The following is a 23,972-nucleotide window of genomic DNA, read 5'->3' on the forward strand; positions in this document are numbered from 1 at the left end:
TGGTGTAAAATGCTACAAAGAGATCAAAGGAGAATGAAGATTGAAAGGGGGCCATTGAATTTGACAATTATGAAGACATTATTGACCTCTGAGAACTATTTTAGTGGAGTACTAGAATGGAAGTCAAATTTGTAAGAGAGAATGGGTGGTAAGGAAGCAGAAGTGTTTATATCACACAACTTTTAAAATAAACTTGACACAGGCAGGGAAGAAAGAGTTGAGAAGGCAGATGGGTGGGTTAGAAAGGTCGTTTACATGAAGGGGTTTATTTGCTTTAAGAATTGGAGAGAAGTGGGTAAGTTGTAGGCAGATGAGAATAGCTAGTGGAGAGGCAGAAATTATGATAGTCACTAGTGGTTTTCTTGTAACAACTTTGTGAGGTGGGTAATGCAAGTATTATTACTCTAATTTTACAGATTGTGGAAAATGAAACTGAAATGTGACAAGACCAACAAGCTCATGGTTACCCAAATTTTTCAGAGTCAGAAATTAAACTTCCTTCATCTGAATCAAATTCTAATGCTTTCCATGGTACACCATACTATACGAAAGATGGGAGCATGGTTGCCAGAGGCATCATGATATCATTCAAAGAGTGTTGGATTTGTGATCAGAAGACCTGGGTTCAAATTCCAGCTCTGCTGCTTAAGTAGGTTAAGTGACCCTGAGCAGGTCAGGGTCTTCCTGGACCTTAGATCCTCATGTAGAAAATACAGGGATTGGACTGGATGGTCATTCTTAGCTCAAAATCTATGATCCTAGGCAAAGATGCTGATGATTGAGGAAGGGAATGACATCAAGAGTGTAGATGGAATAACCTTAGTGAGGAAGGGGATATTTTTATCTTTGTGATCAGAGGGAAGGAAGACATAGTGAATGATGATGTTGAGAAGTTCTGAGCAGTGGTTACATCCTTTGTGGTGAAGCAGGAGGCCACGTCCTCTACTAATAGCTAAGTGTTAGAGGATACAAGCAACTGAGACTGTGATAAGTGAATAGTTTGAAATAATTGCTGTGGGGAATGAGTTAGGAAACCAATAAGAGGGAAATAGAAGGATTGCCAGGAAGTAGTGAGGGTCCATGAGGAACATGCATAGAGAATTTGACATGGGCAAGATCAGCTCAGTTTTATTGCATCTACCAGAAATACTCTTGGGCACAGGCTAAAAAGAATAGATAATGAGGATTACCTAAGTCTAGAATGAAAGATCATGGGGATGAGGGGTTGATTCTAGGGTAGTGACTAGTAAAAGAAGGAATCTGTGGGGTCAAGGCTATGTATGGAGGCAAATGAAGTGGAGTAGTACAATGTCAAAAAAGAGTATTAACCCTGGAGTCAGAAAACTTTGGTTCAAATCCTGTCTATGAGCCTTATGTGTATGACCTTTACCTTCCTGATTCTTGGTTCCTCATCTGTAAAATGAAGGGATTGAATTAGATGACCTTTGAAGTTCCATTCTGCTTGAGATCTGTGATCTTATGGTCCTGTCTTTGTAGAAAGGTAGACTGAGAGATTGGAAGAAATCAACAGACTGGAAGCTTTGATAATAAGATTACAGAGGAAACTAAAGAATAGTGAAAATAAAGATGTATTTTTTTCCATTCAAGTTAATATACTCCCTGAAATCTATCCTTTAACCCCTAGTGGGTTCCATGGACCTTAGGTTAAAACTCTTGTGTTAGACAATTAGCCAGCATGACTTGAAATTTCTATAGATGATGATGGTTGTGACTGGGATAGAGGGAAGACCATGAGCCAGTTGCTAAAATCATAGATAAAAGTTAGAGGGAGTTCTGGAAGTAAGTGTTGATGGTAGCCATGGTGTGATGACAGTGATATGAATGGGAATCTTGGATCTGAGAAAAAAAGATTGTCAGAAAATTGACTAAAAGCGTGATTTGGGAACAATAGAGACAGGTAAGGAATATGCCACCTTCCTCCTTCTAAAGCCTTAAGAGTTGTGGGTGGGAATGAGAGAAGTGGGAGAGAATGGATTGTGACTTTTGTAAAGGTTACAAGAGATGGAGTGTTCTTGAGGAAAAATCAGGTTTCAGTTAAAGGAAGAAGGCTAAAAGGAATGTTGGTTGAAAATTGAAAGATACAGAAGTTTGTTGAGAATAGAGAAGAATACACAAAATAAATATACAGTGGAATGAACCAGGAGACAGGCTGACTAGTTCACATGGACCTGGGAAATATCCAGGCTGATGAGAATATATTGAATGAATGAATAGATTATTTTATGAATATCTCTAGCCTATGAGAACAAGCACTTTGGTTTCATTGACAATACCTTCATGTCATCAGCTTTTCACCCAACTAGACCCAATCAACCCATTTTCACCTTCTCTCCTCCCTGGAAATAGCTTTCATTTTTAGCTGGTTAAATAACTAGTTAATTCCCAAGAATGAATAAATGGAACATTTATTAAGTGCTTACTGTGTGCTCGTTAAGCACTGGGGTTACAAATAGATGAGCAAGAGGGCCCTTGCTCTTGAGCTCACATTCTAATGGGAAAGACAAGTATGGAAGAGAGCTTGTCTGCCTTTCTGCTTTGGAAAGGCTGAGAATGCTTGTCTAAGGAAATCCTCAGTCAGACACCCATTGCCTGCCCTAGGACCCATGCTTTAAGCTGCTTTAAGACTTGGATGTATAATATGGTTCTCCTGGACAAGCTGTTTCACATCTGTGTCAGGCTGCCTCACTTCCAACCTTAATTATGCATGGCAATTAGGTTCTGGTACCTGTTACGCAATATGTAATTTAAAACAGAAACACCAGTATTATATAATAATATTAAAAGCAATAGCTTACTTTTGTATAGTACTATAGCAGCAAGGACCCTCACACATCCAGGATGGCCTGCTAGCACAGGTTCTTAGAACTGCTTTTCTAAAAGGAAAGCAACTTTTGAAGGGTCAACAATCTTCTTTAATCACATATACCAACAGAGAAAATACAAGCAGAGGAAAGGAAGACCAACAGACAGGGCTTCTAACTGTCTGACCATAAGCAATATGTATATCATAGATCAACAGATTCAACTGTCTGACCATTATGTAGAAGCACCAACATCTGGGCTTTCAAAGCCCACCCCTTCTCTTCATTAATGGCTACCCAGAGTCTCATCTGGTCATATCACAGGAACATCATTCCAAAAAGTAAGCCCCCCAAAGCAAAACCTCACTTCAGAGTATATAGACACTTTTCAGAGCCAGAAGGCATCAAGACCCTTGTCATTCTGTGCCTCATTAACAATTAACAAAAGGTGTGGGCCTTCCTATAAAACAAGCCTCCCCTCATCAAGCTTTCCTTAATGGGCTCCACCTGAGGCCTATTAATGGGTGGGGGAGATCTTTAACTCTAATTAACATTACAAGTACTTTGAATTTTCACATACATAAACTACGCAGTGTGTTTTTTTGTTTCGTTTTGTTTTGGAGGAACACTTGGTCCCGTGTTCCCAATATGTCAAGCATCCCTACAGTTTCTGTAAAGTAATATAAAGTGGTTCAGCCCTGTCCAACTCTTCATGACCCCATTTGGGGTTTTCTTGGCAAAGATACTGGAGCAGTTTGTCATTTCCTTCTCCAGTTCATTTTATAGATAAGGAACTGAGGCAAACAAGGTTAAGTGACTTGAGCAGGGTCACATAGCTAGTAAGTGTTTGAGGCTGGATTTAAACTCAGGAAGAGGAGCCTTCCTGATTCAAAACCTAGTGCTCTATCCCACTGTACCACCTGGCTGCCCCAGAAAGGCCTAAAAGTAGGATGACACAAAAATAAGCATGTACCAGCTAAAATATTAGTTGACAAGGAGGCAACTGTCGAAGGGAAATTCACTTATTCATTTATCAAGTATTTATTAACATGCTATGTTCTGAGAGGATAATAAAGAAATAAAATGTAGATACAATACCTGACTTAGAATAAGAAAGCTCTGGGTTCAAACTCCCTTGCAGACACTTGAGCTGTGTGACCCAAGACAAGTTCCTTATGCCTTTTGTGCCCATTTTCCTTATCTTCAAAACGATTTCATTGGACTTGGTTTTTAAGGACCTTTCTAGTTCTAAATCTATGATCCTATGTAGTCTTTGCTCTCCAAGAAAATGTTGGGTGACCAATTCCAAATGTAGTTTCTGGGGCAATCATATATATGCACAGAAAGGCAATGCCCTGGAAATTTGCCATAGGATTCAGGGCTAGGAGATATCACATAGGTCAATCTAGAGAGAAGTAAAGGGGGTGATTAACAGAGCAGAGTTTAGATGCTGGCTTGTTTGACCTCAAATGCAGTGTGCTTTCCACTATCCCCTAATTCCTGATCCCAGAAGATTTGATCCATGTCTGTATTATTTCCAACATCATTCCCTGTTCTAAAGCATCCCCAGTTTTTTCTAAGTATGTTTCTTAATCTGTGTGTTTTCTGGCTGGCCCCCACAGAACAGTAATGGAACCATGAAGTAGAGTCATCAGTCTAGATTTTGTTTTGGATCTTGTATAAATGGTATAATTGAACTATTGTGACATGTGGATAATTGGAAATAAAAGGACCAACAGAAAAATTACCATGGACTGGGTTTATTTTAAGGGCAGGTGGATGGTACAGTGGATAGACTTCTGGGCTTTAAGTCAGGAAGACTCATTTTCCTCAGTTCAAATCCAGTCTCTGACACTTACAAGTTGTGTGACTCTGGGCAAGTCACTTAACCTGTTTGTCTCACTTTCTTCATTTCTAAAATGAGCTAGAGAAGGAAATTCTAAACTACCTCCAGCATCTTTGCCAAGAAATCCCTGAATGGGATTATGAAGAGTCAGACATGACTGAAATGCCTGAAAAAACAACAGTAGGTTTACTGTGTAGGCATGTCTTAGCAATAGAGAATCAAAGAATATTTGAATTTCAAGGAGGGAACTGAGGCCCAAAAAGGGCAAATTAATCATCAAAGACCATGCAACTATTTGGTGACAAAGTTAGAATTTAGAACTCAGGTTTCCTAACACATTTGGTCCAGTGCTCATCCTACCATCCCAGGCTGCCTTGCTTAAATATTTATATAGTGAAAGAATTTCTGAAAAGCTGTGTCTGAATGGAGACATATACTGAGTACCATTTTCCCATAGCCTTATACATAGCTTCAATAATGCTTTATCTTCATATTACTTGGATAGACTTTACATATTAATCTACTATATTCCAGTTATTATATTAATGATCTGGCATACAAAGGTGACAACGATTCTGTCCCTTCCTCCAATTAGCTTATAATCTCATAAAAGGGATAAGGTCTTAAGGACAGGGATAGAGACTGGACATGTGATTTTGTTGATAGAGGGAATTCCCAGATAAGAATACTCACTTTTCCATTCTAGATCAGCACCTTCTCTGTGACTTTTAGGTCTTAGAGTGTTGCCTAGAGCATTATAAGTTCAATGACTTGCTGGGGGTCACATAATCAATATATTGCCAGAATCCAGACTTGAATCCAGGTCTTGGAGGCACTGAGGTCAGCTCTCTATCCACCAATTACATAAAGTAGAATGTGATAGGAGAAGGAAAGGCTTCATGGAAGAGAGGGAAAGGAAAGGAGAGTCCTTTAGCATATGAAGAGAAAAGAGTATATGTTAGACATGGGGGAAATCCTGGGTGAATACACAGAGTCAGGAAAGGACAGGGTTGAAATCAGGGAACAGTCCATGTAGAGTGTGGGAAGGGAAAGCAGCGGGACTGAGCTTTGGCAGGAATTCTTGGCAATTTAGCTTTAAGTCTCTCTGCCCCTTGATCTCTGCTGTCAAGTAGTTCTGTAAACAAATACTTACGTGTTCTCCAGGGAGCTCACACTTGAAAGGAACCATGGGATAAGCCCTCCCATATAAAAGTGAATAATCATTCTTCAATTCTCCTTTTGGTATGTTTTGGCTTTTGGATATATTGCTTTTCTTTAAAGCAGAGCACATCTGTGTTGAGAGCTGGGTTGTTCTCTGATTTTAGGACAAAATGAACTGGATCATGCAAAGAGTGAAGAGAGGCCCTCCCTTTGTGTCTCTTCCTCAGGACTAGAATTTTTCTTAAACTACTTTGATTAAAAGAAGAAATGGACAGTGACCTTGTGTGCTATCTGTTGATGTCTCATAATGGCTATACCACTTATAGCATGTTACATTATAAATCTGGAATAGGAATGGATGGCTGGGTCCTAATCCAAGATCTATTGCTAATAGGTCCTTCCCTGCCCTACTTCCAATCATGTTGCCTTCATGTCCTCATGGCAAATGCTACAAATCAAGCTTTGACTTACTGTTTTGTAGATTGTCTAGAACTAAGAAAGTGATGGAAAAATTTTAATAATGCAGATGAAACTTAAAAGTGCATTATGCATGCTTTTTTTTTTTCCTCAGAAGAGCTGGTCATCATGCATTTACTAATATACCCTTGGTTGGAGTAGGTTAACTCTAGGGTCACTATCACCTCTAATATTCTATGATCTTATTTTTGACTAGCCTGAAATGTGACTAATTCATTCATTTCATCTGTCTCAGTGATTAATGCTGGTTGCTATGTGACTAATTTGAACAGAGTGACTTGATCAATGAGCTTTAATGAATATTGCTGAATAATTATTTTCATCGCCCAGTTTGATTAGAGTGTAGATAGTGCCATGATTCTAGAAGAAATAGCTAAAGGCAATTTTTCTGAGTTAAATTCAACTTGGAAAGTCTAAAAGTCCTAGTTTTCCTTCCTTAGTGTCTGAGGACATAGGAAGGGAGCATGGTATAGAAGGAAGTATATAGGCATTTGATTCAGAGGATATGGGTTCAAATTCTTCCTCAGATGCTTACTATATGGCCTTGGGCACATCACTTAACTTTCCTCAACTTCAGTTTTTTCATTTGTAAAAGGAGGATGTAGGACTAGGTGACCTTTGTGATCCCTTCTAGTTCTGATACTATGAATACATCTCAAAATAGGGAGTAACAGGATGCAGTGGGATGAAAACTGGCTCTAGAGTTTCAGGTCCTCGCTTCTGATCCTGTCACTTAGGTTTATATGTGAGACCTTGGGCAGATCACCTGTTTCCTCACCTATAAAACAAAGGAGTTGGAATATAGAGCCTCTGAAGCCCCTTCTACTTGTAGAATTATGATTTTATTCCCTTCTAAACCCATGTATTCACAAGAAAAATCTAACATGACATAAGCCATCAAGAATCCCGACCATCTGAGTTCTAGTGACCACTATGTAGATCCAATGGGAATCATGGTGTACTTTTCTCCCCACTCTTAGAGATGGCTGATTAGCACCAGGAGATGAGCTATTGACACTTAACGGACAATCTCCTAAGGAGCTCTCCAGACAGGAATCGAAATCTCTCATTCAATCAGCAGCAGGCTTGGTCAATTTAGGGATTGTTAATAAGGTAAGCAGAGGAATTATAGACCCACAGGACAACTCCTTAAACCTGAGACTTCTTGGTCTCAGGGGAGGATGAGGGAAAAAATCTTGTTCAGAGGCACTCCCTTTCCCCACCACCTCAGCCACAATCCGTCACCACTAGCAATGACAAAACCCCAGCTCATGTAGCTAGTGTTAATTCTGAAAGAAGGAATAGAGGAGCTTTGTGTCTGTGGAAAGCATAAAACTGTTGATGTGTTCGCTGGGATCCTGCACTCACTCTTTGATGTCTGACTATTCCAACCAGGGCACATTTTCCATGAGTGTGACCAAGCATCGCTCTGAGCCAAGGACAGACATTTTGCTCCATTAGCGCTTGTTCTTTTGAATCACTCTCTGACATGATACATTCAGGAGGGACAGAGGTCCCTGTAGCAACTTAGACACACTCATCATTTAGCTCAAACTTGTAGGACTAAATTTCATCGGAAGAATAAATTCAGAATTCTGAGCTGGAAGAATCTTAGAGATCATTTTTATTTGGAGGAGGAAACTGAAGTTCAGAGAAGACCAAATGCCCCCAAGTCATACAGCTAAATAGAAATGGAACTAGAACAGAGGTTTCCTCCCAGTATAATACTCTTTCTTACTATAGGGAGATTTTTCTTTGTGCATAAAATATGTTATGCTGGGGGTAATTTTTTTAATAGAAATAAGATTTTTTTTTTTGTCATAAGGAGAAGCAGATTTTCCCTTGTTCTCATAGCTTATACCAGGGCTTATGTGGACAAAACAATGTAATGTGGTTAAAGAACAGTAGAAGTGCTGTCAGAATACCTGGGTTCATATCTCAGCTTTGCACCAACCAGCTGTGTGACCTTGAGAAAGTTCCTGGACCTCTCTGAACTTCAGTTTTCTCATCTATAAAATAATCCTGGTGATACTTGTGCTCTGTACCACATGGGATATCTTGTAAACCAAATTAGATTGTACACATAAAGCAGTTTCTATGCTTTCAAACACTCTGTAATTTAAACTCTTATTAATCTTGGCCAGCGTTTCTTTGGGGCAGTTGGCTGCATACCATCTCTACTTGTTCCAAATGGAGGTGTCAAAAAGCCTTCTATGTGTTATTTTGAGGCTTAAAACTTTCAAGAGATATGGTTTGAACTTATTTTGTTTCCCATTCCAGTGCATGATAAAATATAACCTTTCTTTCCCATAGGAACTATGTAGTAAGATAATTTATACCATGACTATATATCCTCGGATAAAATGCAAAATGATCCAGAGAAGTCAAAAAGCACTGACTAGTCCTTGGCACTTTGAGGCCTAAGGGATACTTTTGACCCAGTGGGCACCTGCAGTCAATCCACAGGTTGATCGGCAGGGTGAGAACTTTATAAGCTCTGTCCCACCCTGTTCCTCCAATACTATATTCTCTTAGAGTTGTACCTAGGTTTTGTCCTCAGTCGTTGATATCCAGAGGGGTGTCCTTCTTCCATGTCCAGAAAAGGAAATTTCTATCCTTATAGCCATGTGGAGACTAATCAGATTTTTGTCCTAGGTTACTGACATCCAGAGGTGCAGAACAGGAAGTTTCCATTCTGACTGCCATGTGGAGACCACCATCTTAAGTCACATAGGGCACTACTCCCTCACTTGTGTCCACTCCTAGTGATTTGGAGAGTAATCCTGTCCCTTACCGGGCTCCATTATCAAGGTCCATGGATTGTGCCATGGCAACCTCCTCCAATTCTCTTGCCTGGCCCCAAAGAGCCACTTTCTTGGGGTTGTCTTCTTTCTCCACCCCCAACTCTCCTGAATGTACAAGTTGCTCTCTTTGGAAGACAGTCCGCATCCTTTCCTTATAAAAGTGCCTTTGCTCTTAGACTATTCTTTATGTTGCCTCCTATTTCATATCCTCTTCATCAACAGATTCTCCCTATGCACCAAAGAATAATAGTACTAATTAAGATTTTATATATATACACACACATACACACACACACACACACACACACACACACACACACACACACACACACACATATATATATATACATGATTCTATAACCTCTATAGGTGTCAGTTTCCTCATCTATAAAATGAGGTTAGTCTGGAGGTCCCCAAAAAGTCCTTCTAGCTTTATATCCATGATCTTACCATTCCCAACTCCTGTCTGCTTAAAGCAAATGCAGGTTGATGATCTATTGGTCCTATTTTAGGCAGGTCTTCAATTTTGAGAAGATTCTTTGTCTTAAAGGCCCATAAGCATGTGTTTTCAGGTTCCCCTCACATGATTCATCAAGTGTTTGGGTATAGTCCACATACAGAGATGCTTTTTTAACAGCTGCAATGGATAATTCACAATGGAGTTTAGTTTATAGATTGTATGGTAACTACTTCAATGTTTATAGTAGGCTATCCATTTCCTTTCACTCTCCAAACTATTACTATATTTTTGCTTAGTACACTGCCCAATGTAGTAGAGGGTTAATAAATGTTTATTGATTGATCAGTATTTGTATTTTATAACAATCTTACCATTAATCCAGAAAAAAAAACTTTAAAAATCTTTTAATTAACTCAACTAACTTTATAATCATTAAAAAATATATATATATTTTAAAGGAAATTTTGCAGGCAAGGGTAATACTAGCACAAGTTGCTAAACCTCAGTTTCCTAGTGTGCTCTTACTCCTGGTAGGTAGGACCCAAGTAGCCACTGGGATTCAGTTTCCTTATTTACCCACACATTCCATTGCTTACCCTGGAAGAAGTAGAGCAAGGGGGTATTTATTTATTGGACTGGAAGGTGAAAGAAGACCTGAGTTCCAAGTGGAGTGGCAGAATTTTGGACTTGCACTCAGAAAGATACGCATTTGAATTCCATTTCTGATACTGATGAGCAGCGTGCTTCAAGTCAAGTAGCTCCGTGTCTTCATAGTCTCAGTTTCTACCTCTGTAAAAATAGGGATAATAAGACCTGCAGTTATCTACAGGAAAGGATCTGGCAGGAAGTAAGCTCCTTGAGGGCAGATGGTGGTCTTCATTTTCCTCCCCGTATGCCCTACTCCTGGCATAGTACCTTGAATTCAGTTGTTGTTGTTGAGTGATTTCAGTTGTATCCAAGTCCCCACGACCTCATTTGGTGTTTTCCTGGCACGGATACTGCAGTGGTTAGCCATTGTCTTCTCCAACTCATTTTACAGATGAGGAAACTGAGGCAAACAGGGATAAGTGACTTGCCCAGGGTCACACAGCTAGAAAGTCTGAGGCTAGGGATTTGAATTCTGGTCATCCTAACTCTAGTCTCAGTTCTCTTTTCACTATACCACTTCACTGCCCAACATTCTATGTAATTCTGCTTCAATAGTGGAATCAAAGACCATGGACTGACCTTTTGAAATCCCTGTAATGAGTTAATGGAACATGGTTTTAAAAATCACCTTTGGTCAAATACTGATTTGGTCAAAAACTGATTCTGTTTTTAAAAGTTCACTGAAGTAGAGTGAATAGATTACTTTGTTTGACTTGGTAGTGCCACCTGGTGCTGTAAAAGGAAAGTGATTCTCCAGTCCCCTAGACCAGCTTGCAAGCTAAACCACATGGAAAGCACAAGGCTATTTCTGAATCAATTCATAGACTCAGAGACTGACCAAACTGGAATTGCCCTATTGAACCCTTTTATTTTGCAGGTAGGAAACTAGAAAAGGTCTCGGGGGAAAGGGGGACTGTTGTTACAAGAGTGATGGAAAGGACTGCCAATTCACAGCAACGCAACGAGACCAAGATAATAGCAACTACCTCGCGGTGTTGTGAGGATAAATGTAATAACTAACAGATAAAGAGATATAGATCTATCTACATGGATGCAGAGAGATAGATGTGTAGGTATAGATATATGGGGCAGCGAGGTGGTACGGTAAAGAGAGTGCTGGATTCAGAAAAATCCAAGTTCAAATGCTGCCCAAGACCTTTACTATGTGTAGGACCTAGGCAAGTTATTTAACCCGTGTCAGACTCAATTTCCTTATCTGCCAAAATGGGATAATAGCACCTACCTCACAGGGTTGTTGTAAAGATCAAATGCAGTATTAACATATATATATATCTATATACACATACACACATATATATGCATACACACATACATATATACGTGCAGGTGTGTTACACATGCATATACACAACATATATGCATAGTGTATATGTATATATGCACATACACTCACACCTACATATAAAAATAGACATGTATATACATGTGTATGTATGTGGATACACATGCATATACATACACATACATGTGTACCCACATATATATGCATGTGGGTATACATATATATATATCTTTGCAACTTTAAAATGCTCTACAAATGCTAGATATTTTTCTTCAGGCTTACTTTTCTACTTCTGAAACAACATGGCTAAGAGCATGATGATAATAAGGATAATTTGTTATATATATGTATGCATATATATATGTGGATATAAACATAATGATGTAAAGTTCTATCAGAACACTTCTAGTATTTCATTTGATTCTGATGCCAACTAATTCGTGGTTTAGTGGAAAAATCAGTGTTTCAAATTTTGGGGAGCAGGGTGGGGTGGGGTTATTGAAAACCATGTTCTAATATTTAATATATCTGTGACCTTGACTAAATCATTAACTCTTTCTGGTCCTCAGTTTCCTCATATATAAAAGAGAGGGTTGGACAAGATGATCTCTAAGATGTCTCCTGGCTTTCAATTTTAATCCTATGAATTAAATAGGAAATCGAGACTTGGAGAGGTTCACCTAACTGTATATGGTCTCATATTTCACCAATAGTGCAAGCACAGTGTCTTACATACTTATATACCAATTAAGTAGTTTTTGGAATGGATTTGAATTCACATCTTCAATTTAAGTGATACCTGTAAAAGAAAGGAATTTGACTTATGATCTCTACATATGACTTAAAAATTATATGATTCTAAAGATGTTTAGTCTAGGACTCTTTTCTTTCTCTTTAGGCAAACAGGGTTAAGTGACTTGCCCATGGTCACATAGTTAGTAAGTGTCTGAGATTGTATTTGAACTCAGGGTCCCCTGATTTGAGGGCTGATGCTCTATGCACTGTGTTACCTAGCTCTACACAATCTCTTTTCTTCAAGTAAGTATGTTTGGCTAATTTTCTTCTTCAAATTCAATTCCATAGATATTTCTTAAGTGTAAAGGGCCACATGTTTCAGGCCCTTAGGATGAAAAAATGAAAAATAGTAGGATTCCTGCTTTCAAAGAGCTTACATTTTAAAGGGCAGGGGTATTAAATAGGACATATCTAAACACAAGGTTATTCGCTTGTATCTTCTCAGAAAGGACACAAGCTTTGAACTGTCACACAAGCGACACTGATTTCTTGATGGATCGATTTTCTTGCCGGGTCCCCATTATGACAATTGCAAAATTTATGATAAAGCTAACTAGGATAAGAACTTTGTTCTAAACAACTGATGGAAATAATATTGGGATTATTTTGTAGGAATCCTCAACAGCTACCTCTAGGGAAAAGCCCATCAAACTGGAAGCCCCAAATCACAGTTTCCTGCACTCCAAAACCACTGGCCAGAGGACACGCAGTAACTCAACAAGTAAGTGTCACTTCAGAGAACTCTGCCTTGTGTTTGTTTAAATACAGATTCAGTTTTTCTATGGTGAAAAGCCATAAGTACTGGTGGGGGGGGGAGGAGTGATTAGAGCTTTTACTCCAAGGTGCCAACAGTTAGGAAAGGCAGAGGCCCTGCTGTGGTTCTCTGTGCTCTGCAGTCTAGTTCTGGCTCAGTCACGCTCCCCCCTCCAAATGCCTCCCCTTCCCAAGGGTCCTATCACTATCATACCCATCTCTCAGAGACTGTGTCCTTCTCCTACTCCATCAGAGAAACTATACTGGATTGGAATAGATTGTTACATTAGACTATAGGGGCAAGGCAATAGGTATCAGAAGCATCTAGGTGGTGGAGGGGATAGAGCATCGGGTCTGGAGTCAGGAAAACCTGAGTTCAAATTCAGCTTCAGACACCTACCGGCTGTTTGACCCTGGACAAGTTACTTAACCTCTATCTGTTTCAGTGTCTTCAACAGTAAAATGGGAATAATAAGAGCACCTACTTCCGAGGGTTATCATAAGGATTGAATGAAATTATTTGTAGAGCTTTTAAGTTCCCCTTTGTAGGGAATTCTACCATGAATGATGCCTAGTATCCAAAGCTGGGCCTGGGTCTGTAGCTGTGCACTTTGTCTTCTCCTACATGACCCTCAAGGTCTTTTGCTCCGCCTGCTCTCCTCAGCCAAGATCCTCCATATGCCAGAAATCCTAGGAATGACTCTGAGTAGTGATATTGGCCAGACCTATACAACTGTGGCTAAACTGGGTTGGTTCTAAAAAATTCAGTATAAATGATTGTCATAGACATCTTTATAGCAGGGGCTCTGCAGGACTGAAACAGCTAGGTCCTTACTTACCCCACAGAGAGTTTAAGTAAGTGACTCATGTACTCAGCTGTGAATCAAGCAGTCTTTTTGTCTCCCTGATTGTCTGTCTCTCTCTGTCTGTCTCTGTCTCTCTGTCTGTCTGTCTGTCTCTGTCCATGTCAACATGGGTAGTAGAAAATATTGTATTAGGAATGAAGGGACCTGGGTTGTAGTCCTAGTGCAGACATTTATTTCAGTTTTCTGAGTCCTAATTTCCACATACATAAAATGCAGAAGTTGAACTTGCTAAAGTCCCTTCATGATCTAGTTTTCTATGATTCTGGGGCTGTGGGAAAAGAAAAAAAAAACTAGACTCATAGTAAGAAGAGCTGGGTCAGGGTGTCCTAGTTCTGCCACATACTTGGGTGATGATGGGAAAGTTGCTTTAACTGGGTGAACCTCAGTTTCCCCATATGTAAAATAAGGTAAAAATACTTGTCCTATTTCCTCACAGTGTATTATTGTTCACTCATATCCAACTCTCTGTGACCTCATTTGGGGTTTTCTTGCCAAAGATACTGGAGTGGTTTGCCATTTCCTTCTCCAGATCATTTTACAGAGGAGGAGATTGAGGCAGACAGAATTGACTAGTCCAGGATTATACAGCTAGTAAGTGTCTGAGGCCAGATTTGAACTTAAGTCTTCCTGAGTCTGGGCCTGACATTCTATCCACTGTGTCACCTGGCTGCCCCCATCTCACAGGGTAGATGTCTATCTAAATTTGAGCTAGTGTCTTTGTTATCTAATCTTTCAATTCCATCTCATTTAGCTAAAGCTTTTATAGACATGACCAGGCATTATGCCATTGAAAGACCAGTAATCATGCTGATTATTTTTGGCCTTTATTTGATATTTCTCTTGGAAGGATTATGTATTGAGCTAATTACAAAATTTCTGACTCTTGTTTTGAAGAAAATCTCTGGGTCCATATATGCAATATTTTAAATGGAACTTTCTATCTTTTTTTTAATGGTTTAACTTTTTTTGTTCTCTTATTAATTTATTTATTAAATTATTTTGTTTGTTTTCAGTGTTCTACAATCACTTCCATGTATCTTAGATTTTTTTCCCCTCACTCCCCCTTCTTCCCCCCTCCCTCCCTACTCCTTCCCTGAGATGGTGTACAATCTTATATAGGTTCTACACATACATTCCTATTAAATACATTTTCACCTTAGTTATGTTGCATAGAAGAATTCAAATGAATGGGAAAAACCATAAAACAAAACAAAACAAAACATAATACAAAAGAAAATGGTCTGCTTCATTCTGTGATCCAGTTCCATAATTCTTTCTCTGGATGTGATAGGCATTTTGCCTAAGAGTTCATTGGGAATATTTTAGGTCCTTGTATTGCTGTGAAGGGCTAAGTCTACCAGAAAAATTCCTCACACACTGTGGTTGTTGCCATGTACAAAGTTCTCCTGGTTCTGCTCCTTTCACTCAGCATCAGTTCATATAAGTCCTTCCAGGCCTCTGTGAAATCTTTCTGTTCATCATTTCTTATAGCACAATAGTATTCCATTGCATTCATATGCCACAATTTGTTTAGCCATTCCCCAATTGATGGACATCCCCTTGATTTCCAGTTTTTGACCACCACAAAGAGAGCTGCTGTAAATATTTTTGTACATGTGGGACCCTTTTCCATTTCTATGATCTCTTTGGGTTACAGTTCCAGAAGCTGGGTCAAAGGGTATGCACAATTTAGTATGCCCTTTGGGCATAGTTTCAAATTGCTCTCCGGAATGGTTGGATCAGCTCACAGTTCCACCAGCAATGAATTTGTGTTCCAACTCTCCCATATCTTCTCCAACATTTATCATCTTCCTGTATTATCTTGTTAGCCAATCTGATAGATGTGATGTGGTACCTCAGAGTTGTTTTGATTTGCATCTCTCTAATCAATAGTGATTTAGAGCATTTTTTCATTTGACTATAGATAGCTTTAATTTCTTCCTCTGAAAACTGCCTGTTCATATCCTTTGACCATTTATCAATTGTGGAATGACTTGTATTCTTGTACATTTGACTCAGTTCTCTACATACTTTAGAAACGAGGCCTTCATCACAGATATTAGTTGCAAAAATTCTTCCCCAGTTTTCTGCTTCCTTCCTAATCTTGGTTGCATTGGGTTTGTTTGTGCAAAAACTTTTCAATTTAATGTAATCAAAATTATTCATTTTGCATAATGGAACTTTCTATCTTCTGCCAACATGCTTGATTATTGATATAGCCTGTCACTGAGGCAGCATGACATAGTGCATAGAATGCTGGGCTTGGAGTCGGGAAGAACTCAGTTCAGATTCCATTGCTGACACCAGCTGTGTGGCTGTGGGCAACTTGCTTACCCTTTCAGAGCCTCAGAAAACCTCATCTGTAAAATGATGATAATTAAACTCATTATCAACTGTCCCCCGGGGTTGTTGGGAAAAAAATGCCTTATAAACTTTCAAACAAGAACACTGGCCTAGAGTCAGGAGGAGCTGAGTTCCAATCGAGCCTCACATACTTACTGGCTGTGTGACCCTGGGCAAGTCACTTACCCCTGTTTGCCTCAGTTTTGTCACCTGTAAAATGAGCTGGAGAAGAAAATGGCAAATCGCTCCAGTATCTTTGCTAAGAAAACCTCCAACAGGGTCACAAAGAGGTGAACCTGATTGAAAATTCCTGAACAACACAAAGCTTATGATTGGGAAACGTGATATAAACAGTGATTGGTGTTTTCCAATAATATGTTACTAGTTTTGGATAAAATGACATATAAATATGCTTTGAGATATCTCAGATTTTTTAAATGAACAGATGTAGTTTTTCACCAAACCCTCTTAAATCCTCATTTCTCTGGGGAGGCTACATGATATATACAGTAGAGGGACAATCTGAAGCTACAGTAGCGAGGATCACATTGAGAACTCACTCTTCCTGTGAGAACCTGCATGGTCTTGGACAAGTTATTTAACATCTTTTTATGGAAAAGACAAAACTTGCTCTCTGGGGAAAGATCATTGGTTTTGGAGTCAGAGGACCTGGGTTAAAATCCTCTCTCTGTCACTTTGTGGGTGACCTCATGCAAATCGCTTAACTAGTTGGGACCTCAATTTATTCATATATAAAGTTGAGGTTTCTAAGTTCCCTTCTACTTCAAAATCTATGATCATATATTTAAAAACACTATCTAACCATAAAGTGCAGTGTAACAGTACATTATTATTGGTTTAACTTTTTTAAATGTATTTTTCTCCAGGGTTTTGTATGTGTGGGGTTAATCAGCCATTGACTTGAGGAAATGGAGCCTAACATCCCCCCCATCCTGTTCCTCAATAGAGGCCTGGTTGTTCTAGATCTGAACCAATATGGCCCTGTGCTTGGGTCAAGAGCTAAGGAAAGAGAGAGCTTGTAGTCCTCCAGCCTCAGCAATTGTCCTTAATGGGGGATATGAAAAGACCAACTCTCTCCCCCATCCTCACATAGCCCCTGGTCATAAAATCATTAGGCTAGGCAAATTATATCCCAAAGCAGTGGTGTGCCTGTAAATGTTTCACAACTGGTTCTCTAAAAAGAGGGGGGAAAGGTAAGCTGGACACACTTTTAAATATAATCTGTATGCACATTTTCTCCGTTACTTTCTTAAGTCTAGTCTATCAACAAAACAATAAATCAATCCTGATCTGGACCCTTTGCAGATTTGTAAGGTGTAAAATGCTCACACTGAAAACACAACAATTGGTTCCTACAAGACAGTTCCAGCTGGTTCCAGTGCATCCCTGTGTCCAAATACTGAAAGAACTGTATTATGACTGAGACACTGTTAGTTATCTTTTCAGTGGGAAGGATACCATAGGATTAGAGAAAGGGGAATACTGTACTGGTTTTCATAAAAAGAAAAAGAGAATGTGGAGCTTCTAAACCATGTCAGCAAGTTTCACTGAGATTCCAAACACAATCTTTTTTTGACCATTGGAAATATATACACAATTCCCTTTGATAACTTAGGCTGTGTTATTTTGGAGCCTTAAGTAAGCATTTTCATACCCTCCACAAATACCATAAACTGTGCCTAGGGCCAAGTTGGAGGAAGTTGACACTCAGTTGGGAAAGTGGGGGATGGGGATGAGATATTACCCAATGGCACAAAGATCCCAAGACTTGGGCTGCTACTTCTGGGAAGTAGTTGGGGGAAAAGGACAGTAAGGAGAGGGGGCTGATGGGAGAGTTACTGGGGGAGAAAGACCTGCCATTTCATAGCTTCTTATTTTACCTTGCCAACTAGGTGCTAAACTCCCTGGTTTCTATGCTGCTGAAAGATTATAAATGCTATGTTAGTACCCTCTCAATTTGCTGCTCTGGAACAATGCCATAGCAGCCTGGACTTAGTTAGGGCTCTATTTAAATGCCACCAAAAATAAAAAAAAAGATGGAAAGGAAATTGTACTCTTTTGCATATATAATCATATGTAATTGCAGGGTTCTTTATTCTTCTATGTTTCCTCTCCTTCACTGTTTGCTTTTCGCAGCATGCAAAAAGAGTGACTCTAGATAGAAAAAAAGGCATTAAAATGCATTTCATTCAAAATGTTTAGATAATAACAATGATGATGATAAGCTAGGATTTACATAGCATTTTAAGGACTAAAAAAACTTTATAAGTATCTTATTTTAAATTCAGAACAATTCTGTGAGTTCAATGCCATAATTATCCCCACTTTATAAATGAGGAAACTGAGGAAGATAGAGGTTAAGTAACTTGGCCAAGGTGACAGAGCTGGTAAAGTTTGAGATCAGGTTTGAACTCAGATCTTTATGACTTCAGGCCCAGTGTCCTACCCTCAGCACTACTTAGCACTACTTAGTGGTTTTTTTTTAAAGTCATATTTTTATTCCACTTGGATTTGCACTGAGGAAGGAAAGAAGCTGTGTTAGGAGTAGCAATGTCCATAACATTTTTTAAATGACTTACATATAGTTGCATTTACTGAATTGTCTTCTTGCTTCCCCCTGCCATGTCTTATATAAAATGTTAAAGTGGACATAGATGTTTGATGCATCTACATGAGTTCAAAGACCTAATTCTTCCATTACTGTGAGGCTGGTTACTAACCTCTCTGAGTCTCCATTTTCTCATTTAAAAAATAGACATAACCAAACTTAATCTGCTTGCCTTATAAAAAAGCACTTTGCAAATCATTAAATACCATATGAATATGAACCTGTATCCCTAATACTTTTAACTCTTCAGTCTTTTGTAGTTGAATTAACTTCAAGAGATCTTTAACACCATAAAACTAATCATATCATTTGAGGAAGCTATATGGTCAGAATCTTCTCTACTAATGTGGTCCTAGAAACTATTATGGAATAGTTTACATAGAAATATAGTGTGGGGTGGAAAAAGGAGACTTTGGTGGGTTACCCCAAAAAGGTAGTGCCTCCCAAGATGCCCCCGTGGTTACATGACAGTCATGAAGCTGGGTAAGCTGCTAAAAGACAAAAACATGCAGGGAGCTATGGTTTCTTCAGGGTGGGGTAAACTCCTTCCAGCACTATGATTTAGAAGACAAATCTGAGAGAACTGTTTAAGCATAAAGATGTTAAATGACTTAGCCAGGGTCACATAGCTAACAGATATATAACTTTGCTGCCCCTATAGCCATGAGCCATTTCTTAGTCCTTTGTCTTTAGTCTTTAGTGGTTTAAGGGATTAAGTATATGAAAAGTAAATCTATGAAGATTGTGTCTATGTTTTTATATGTATATTTTGTTTTTCTAGATAGAATATAAGATCCTTGAGGACAGATTTTCACTTTTTGTCTTTGTGTCCCCAGTACTCAATGTCTGGGACACGTAGGCCCTTAATAAATCTTTGTTGATGGGTTGATTCTAGAATTCAGTGAAAAATCTGAAACTCTACCTCCAACCTGTCTTTTCTGTGACTTAATGGCCCTTTGTCTGTGTGTGAGGGAAACACCAAAATAATCATTAATTTAATGAAAGCAACACTGAAATTGCCTTAAGCAAAGGCAATGGAAATGACCTAAGTGGAATAATTTAACCTAATTTCTGAAACAATTTCTCATTTCCTGATGGAAGGGGCTCCAGGATATTTTCAATTGTGGTCCTTCGCATGAATAGTGTCGCACACACTGTTCCATCATTTTAATTGGTTTACCTCTTGTTTCCTGTAATCTGGATTAATTGATTCATCTCCTGTCTCCTGCAATCTATTTTATTTTCTTTTATTTAAATGGACTGGGATAAATGAAAATAGGTTCCCAGCTAGTAAGGGCTAGGACCAATTGAGTGTTCAAGGAAACCTTTTCATTTGCATCCCATGAGGAAGGACCGCAGATGCTGTAATAACACCTAACATTTGCAGAAGCCTTTTCACAGTTTACAAAGGGATTTTCATATTTATATTATCTCATCTAGTACTCAAGATAACTCTGTGGGATAAGCGCATTTATAAAATGGGCAGGTGTTGTTATTTCCCTTTTACACAGAAAGAAAGGGAAGTTTGGAGAAGTGATTTTCCCTATGTTATATGACTGGTAAAGTGATGGAATTGGAATGAAGACCCAGCTTTTTTTTGTCCACGTTCTTTCGATTACACAGTGGCTGTCCTCCAAATAGAGACAATGCATCTAAAAATACCTCTCATGAATGCAATCAATAACCAGTCTACACTTATTAAGGACCTTCTATGTGCTAGGCACTGGGAATGCTAAGAAAAACAAATTAAAGGGTCCTTGCCCTCAAGGAACTTACATTTAGTTTGGAGGGGAAAAAAAAAACTATACATCCCTAGGTATGTACAAAATAGATATAAGGTGACTTTTTTGAGGAAGGAGAATACTAGAAGATAGTCAGCTGGCATAGTGGACAGAGTGTTAGGCCCGGAGTCAGGAAGACCTGAGTTCAAATCTCAGACAGTTACTAGCTGTGTGACTCTAGGCAAGTCACTTAATCCTGTTTGCCTCAATTTCCTCATCTGTAAAATGACCTGGAGAAGGAAATGGCAAATCATTCTAGTATCTTTGCCAAAAAGCTTAAATGGTAAGGTTTGTGTTTGTCCTTTGTTGTCAAAGAAGACCATGCCATCAGAGAAATGATGACATGACTTGCCCTTGACTTTGTTTTGAGTGAGGGAGGCCTGTGCAAGTCACCAGCCTCATTTCTCCTCCATAGCCATGAATGGAAAGGTTATGAGGAGTTAGACATGAATAAAATGACTGGAGAAAAAAGTACGAGAAATTGGGCAAAGGATGAGGAAAAGGACCTAATAGAAGGTAGCGCTTGATCTGATTTTTTAGGGAAATTTAGGGATTCTAAGAGGGAGTTTTACAAATAGCATATTGCTTCAGAGCTGGGCTAAATTAGAGTCTGTTTATCTTCCAGTTAGGCCAATGTCTTGCCTCCCCCATGACTGAGGTGTGGCTTGGGTGGAAGGCACATTCAAAAGCACCATTTATTTATTAGTTCTTTGACTTTTCTGGCTTTCTCCTTTCGCCATCCTCAACTGGGTGCAGGTATCTGGCTAAGACAGATCAAACAGTGAGAGGAAGTTGGAGATGACCACACACCTGGAGTAAGCTGACCTCTGGGAGCAGCTTTCCAGCTTTGCTAAATGTATCCAGACTGTCACAGCCATGCTGGTGACCTGCTCAGATTAAGCAAGATTCCTCCCATTTTGGCTTCAGTATTTATGACACCCAGACATCTTTAGAGTCAACTCTTCATCCCGCTATTCCCCTCTCAGTCTTTCTAATTAAGACAAGAAGGTTGTCTTGAATTTCCTTTCTCTGTTGCTTAGGCAATAGATGGGATGGTGAAAGCAAAGCCACTGAATGTCAATGTCAGATTTGGTCAGATTTTAGTTTTGAAACTGATGCCTTGTATCACCTTGGTTCCCAGGAAGGTTGACACTGAACTGGGGTTCTGATCTCTTTTCTATACCTAGTATATTCTATCCTTTTAAATAATAGCCAAGTCATGGATATTTGTACTCACTGACCTCTTTTTTTTAGACAGGGTTATATTTCACCCTCACAAATATGTATTTATCCCAAAAGAAATTATGCTCTAGCCATGGAAAATATTTTTTAATGGAAATTGTTCATACCTAGTAATGTATTTGTTCAGACTCACTTTTTGTATGCACACTATAATTTCTCTAGTAAATGTAGAATGGTAAAATTGGAAGGAGACTTTGAGGTCATCTAGTCCAATAGACTTCCTTCCCCCACCCTCTTTTCTTCCCCTTTCATAGCCTTTCTGTTTACTGCATCTCCAGTAAGGCAGTTCCTCACTGCCATGGAGGTTTTAAAACCTAAAATAGGCTACAAAGCCTATTATTTTCTTTAGTCAAGCAGAACACCCTAACACTATAGACTTCTAGACAGGAGCCATATTATATGTTTGTTATAGATGTGGGTGTTCATGCAACAATGGATTCGACTGAGTCAAGGTACAAAGAGAGAGGGTGGTGTTTGCTTTCTCTTGCTAATGGGTAACTAGTTCTGGGTTCATGACAACTGGGCTCATGTTGGGGGGAACCTGGCCTCTAAAGGGAAAGATCAATCTCTTTTCTTATATTCTCTGACTCTTTATGTCTCCACTCTACAGCTATGGAAAAAAATGACTTAAAGATTAGGTTTGACTAAAGTCTCCCCAAAAAAGAAATAGAAAGGTAACCAATGTACAGTGAAGCTTTGGTATTTGGTGTCTATTCAGCCGTGTCCAGCTCTTCATGACCCCATGGGGTTTTCTTGGCAATGATTCTGGAGTGGTCTGCCATATTTTCTCCACTGTGTTCCCATTTTATAGATGAAGAGCTGAGGGAAATTGAGGTTAAGTGACTTGCTCAGGATCACACAACTAGTATTTGAGACTGGATTCAAACACAGATCTTCTGGACTCTAAGCCACTCTAAGCTCTATCTATTGTTTCAATATAGGACAGCTATTTATTTCCTCCATAGAAAAGATGTGCTTAAAACATGTGTACCCTGACAGAGTTAAACATGAAGTAACCCTGTGACTTCTACTGTACTCTCCTTAGAAGTTGATATTTAAAACATTAAAATCCAGTATGCTTAGTGAGACTATTGAAAGGGCATTTTACTACCTCAGATCTGCCCTCTTTTCACAAGTTTCTTATGATTCATATCTTTGGCCAACCAGACATGGACTTGAACTCATCATCCCTTTGTAGTCATTTGCTTCAAGAAGGATATAGTTGCAGAAACCTCCTCCCATGAAGCAGGAAGTTCCTTCTGAGGTACCTCAAAGCTGCCAACCTACAAGGAAAAGAGGCAGGCAGGAGCTTGAGACCCTGGCTTGGGCTCACATAATTAATATGTATGCTCACTGCTCTTTTTATTGGCAGTCCTAGAGAGAATTCACATCACCTGTTCTGGAGAGATGAAGAAAATGGGTGACAGGAATTTGTTTTTGCTCCTAAAGTGAACTGAGTAGGTGGTTTTTCCAGGCTCAGGGTCCAGTCCTCCTTGACAGGGGTACTCCGTTAGCCTTCATGAGACTAAGGCGGCAGTGGGCTGGATCCAACTGAAACCTGCTCATGATAGTAGACTGTTAACTTTCCAATGAGAGCATTTATACCTTGTAAATTTTCAAAGGTCACAAATTGAGGCTTGGTTTATTGTTTTGTTCATTATCTAAAACAACAGAGAAAATATTCATAATGCAGATTAAGCTTAAAATTGTGTTATGTGTACATTTTTTGGGACAGTCAGTTGTTAAACATTTATCAGCGCACCGCTGGACCAAAGGTCCAATAAAGGGGTTATTTTCTTATGCCACAGCACCCAGTATTAAGCCAGAGTACACATAGTCCGTTGGAAGTATACCAGAGCCCTGTAGCTCATGAGGCTTACATTTACCCCTATTATATTTGTAAATATGTATATATCTGAGGGGGTTAGGTCAGCTCCCAGGATACCACTGGGTAAGAGTGTTAACAAACAGTGAATGATGATTTGAATTATAATATGTTGAGGGGGGAGGGAGGAAACCTGGAAGCAGAGAAATACTCATGA

General features: G+C 39.2%; 1 protein-coding gene across 1 annotated transcript in view; it reads left to right on the plus strand.

Moving 5' to 3' along the window:
• Positions 1-23,972, plus strand: part of IL16 (interleukin 16) — a 172,427-nt gene that overhangs the window by 94,699 nt on the left and 53,756 nt on the right. Inside the window, exon 3 of the mRNA XM_072619270.1 lies at positions 12,929-13,037. Coding sequence (XP_072475371.1) covers positions 12,929-13,037 — 109 coding nt within the window. The remainder of the gene's footprint in view (positions 1-12,928; positions 13,038-23,972) is intronic.

This window comes from Notamacropus eugenii, chromosome 1 (assembly GCF_028372415.1).
Source record: "Notamacropus eugenii isolate mMacEug1 chromosome 1, mMacEug1.pri_v2, whole genome shotgun sequence".
NCBI lineage: Eukaryota > Metazoa > Chordata > Mammalia > Diprotodontia > Macropodidae > Notamacropus > Notamacropus eugenii.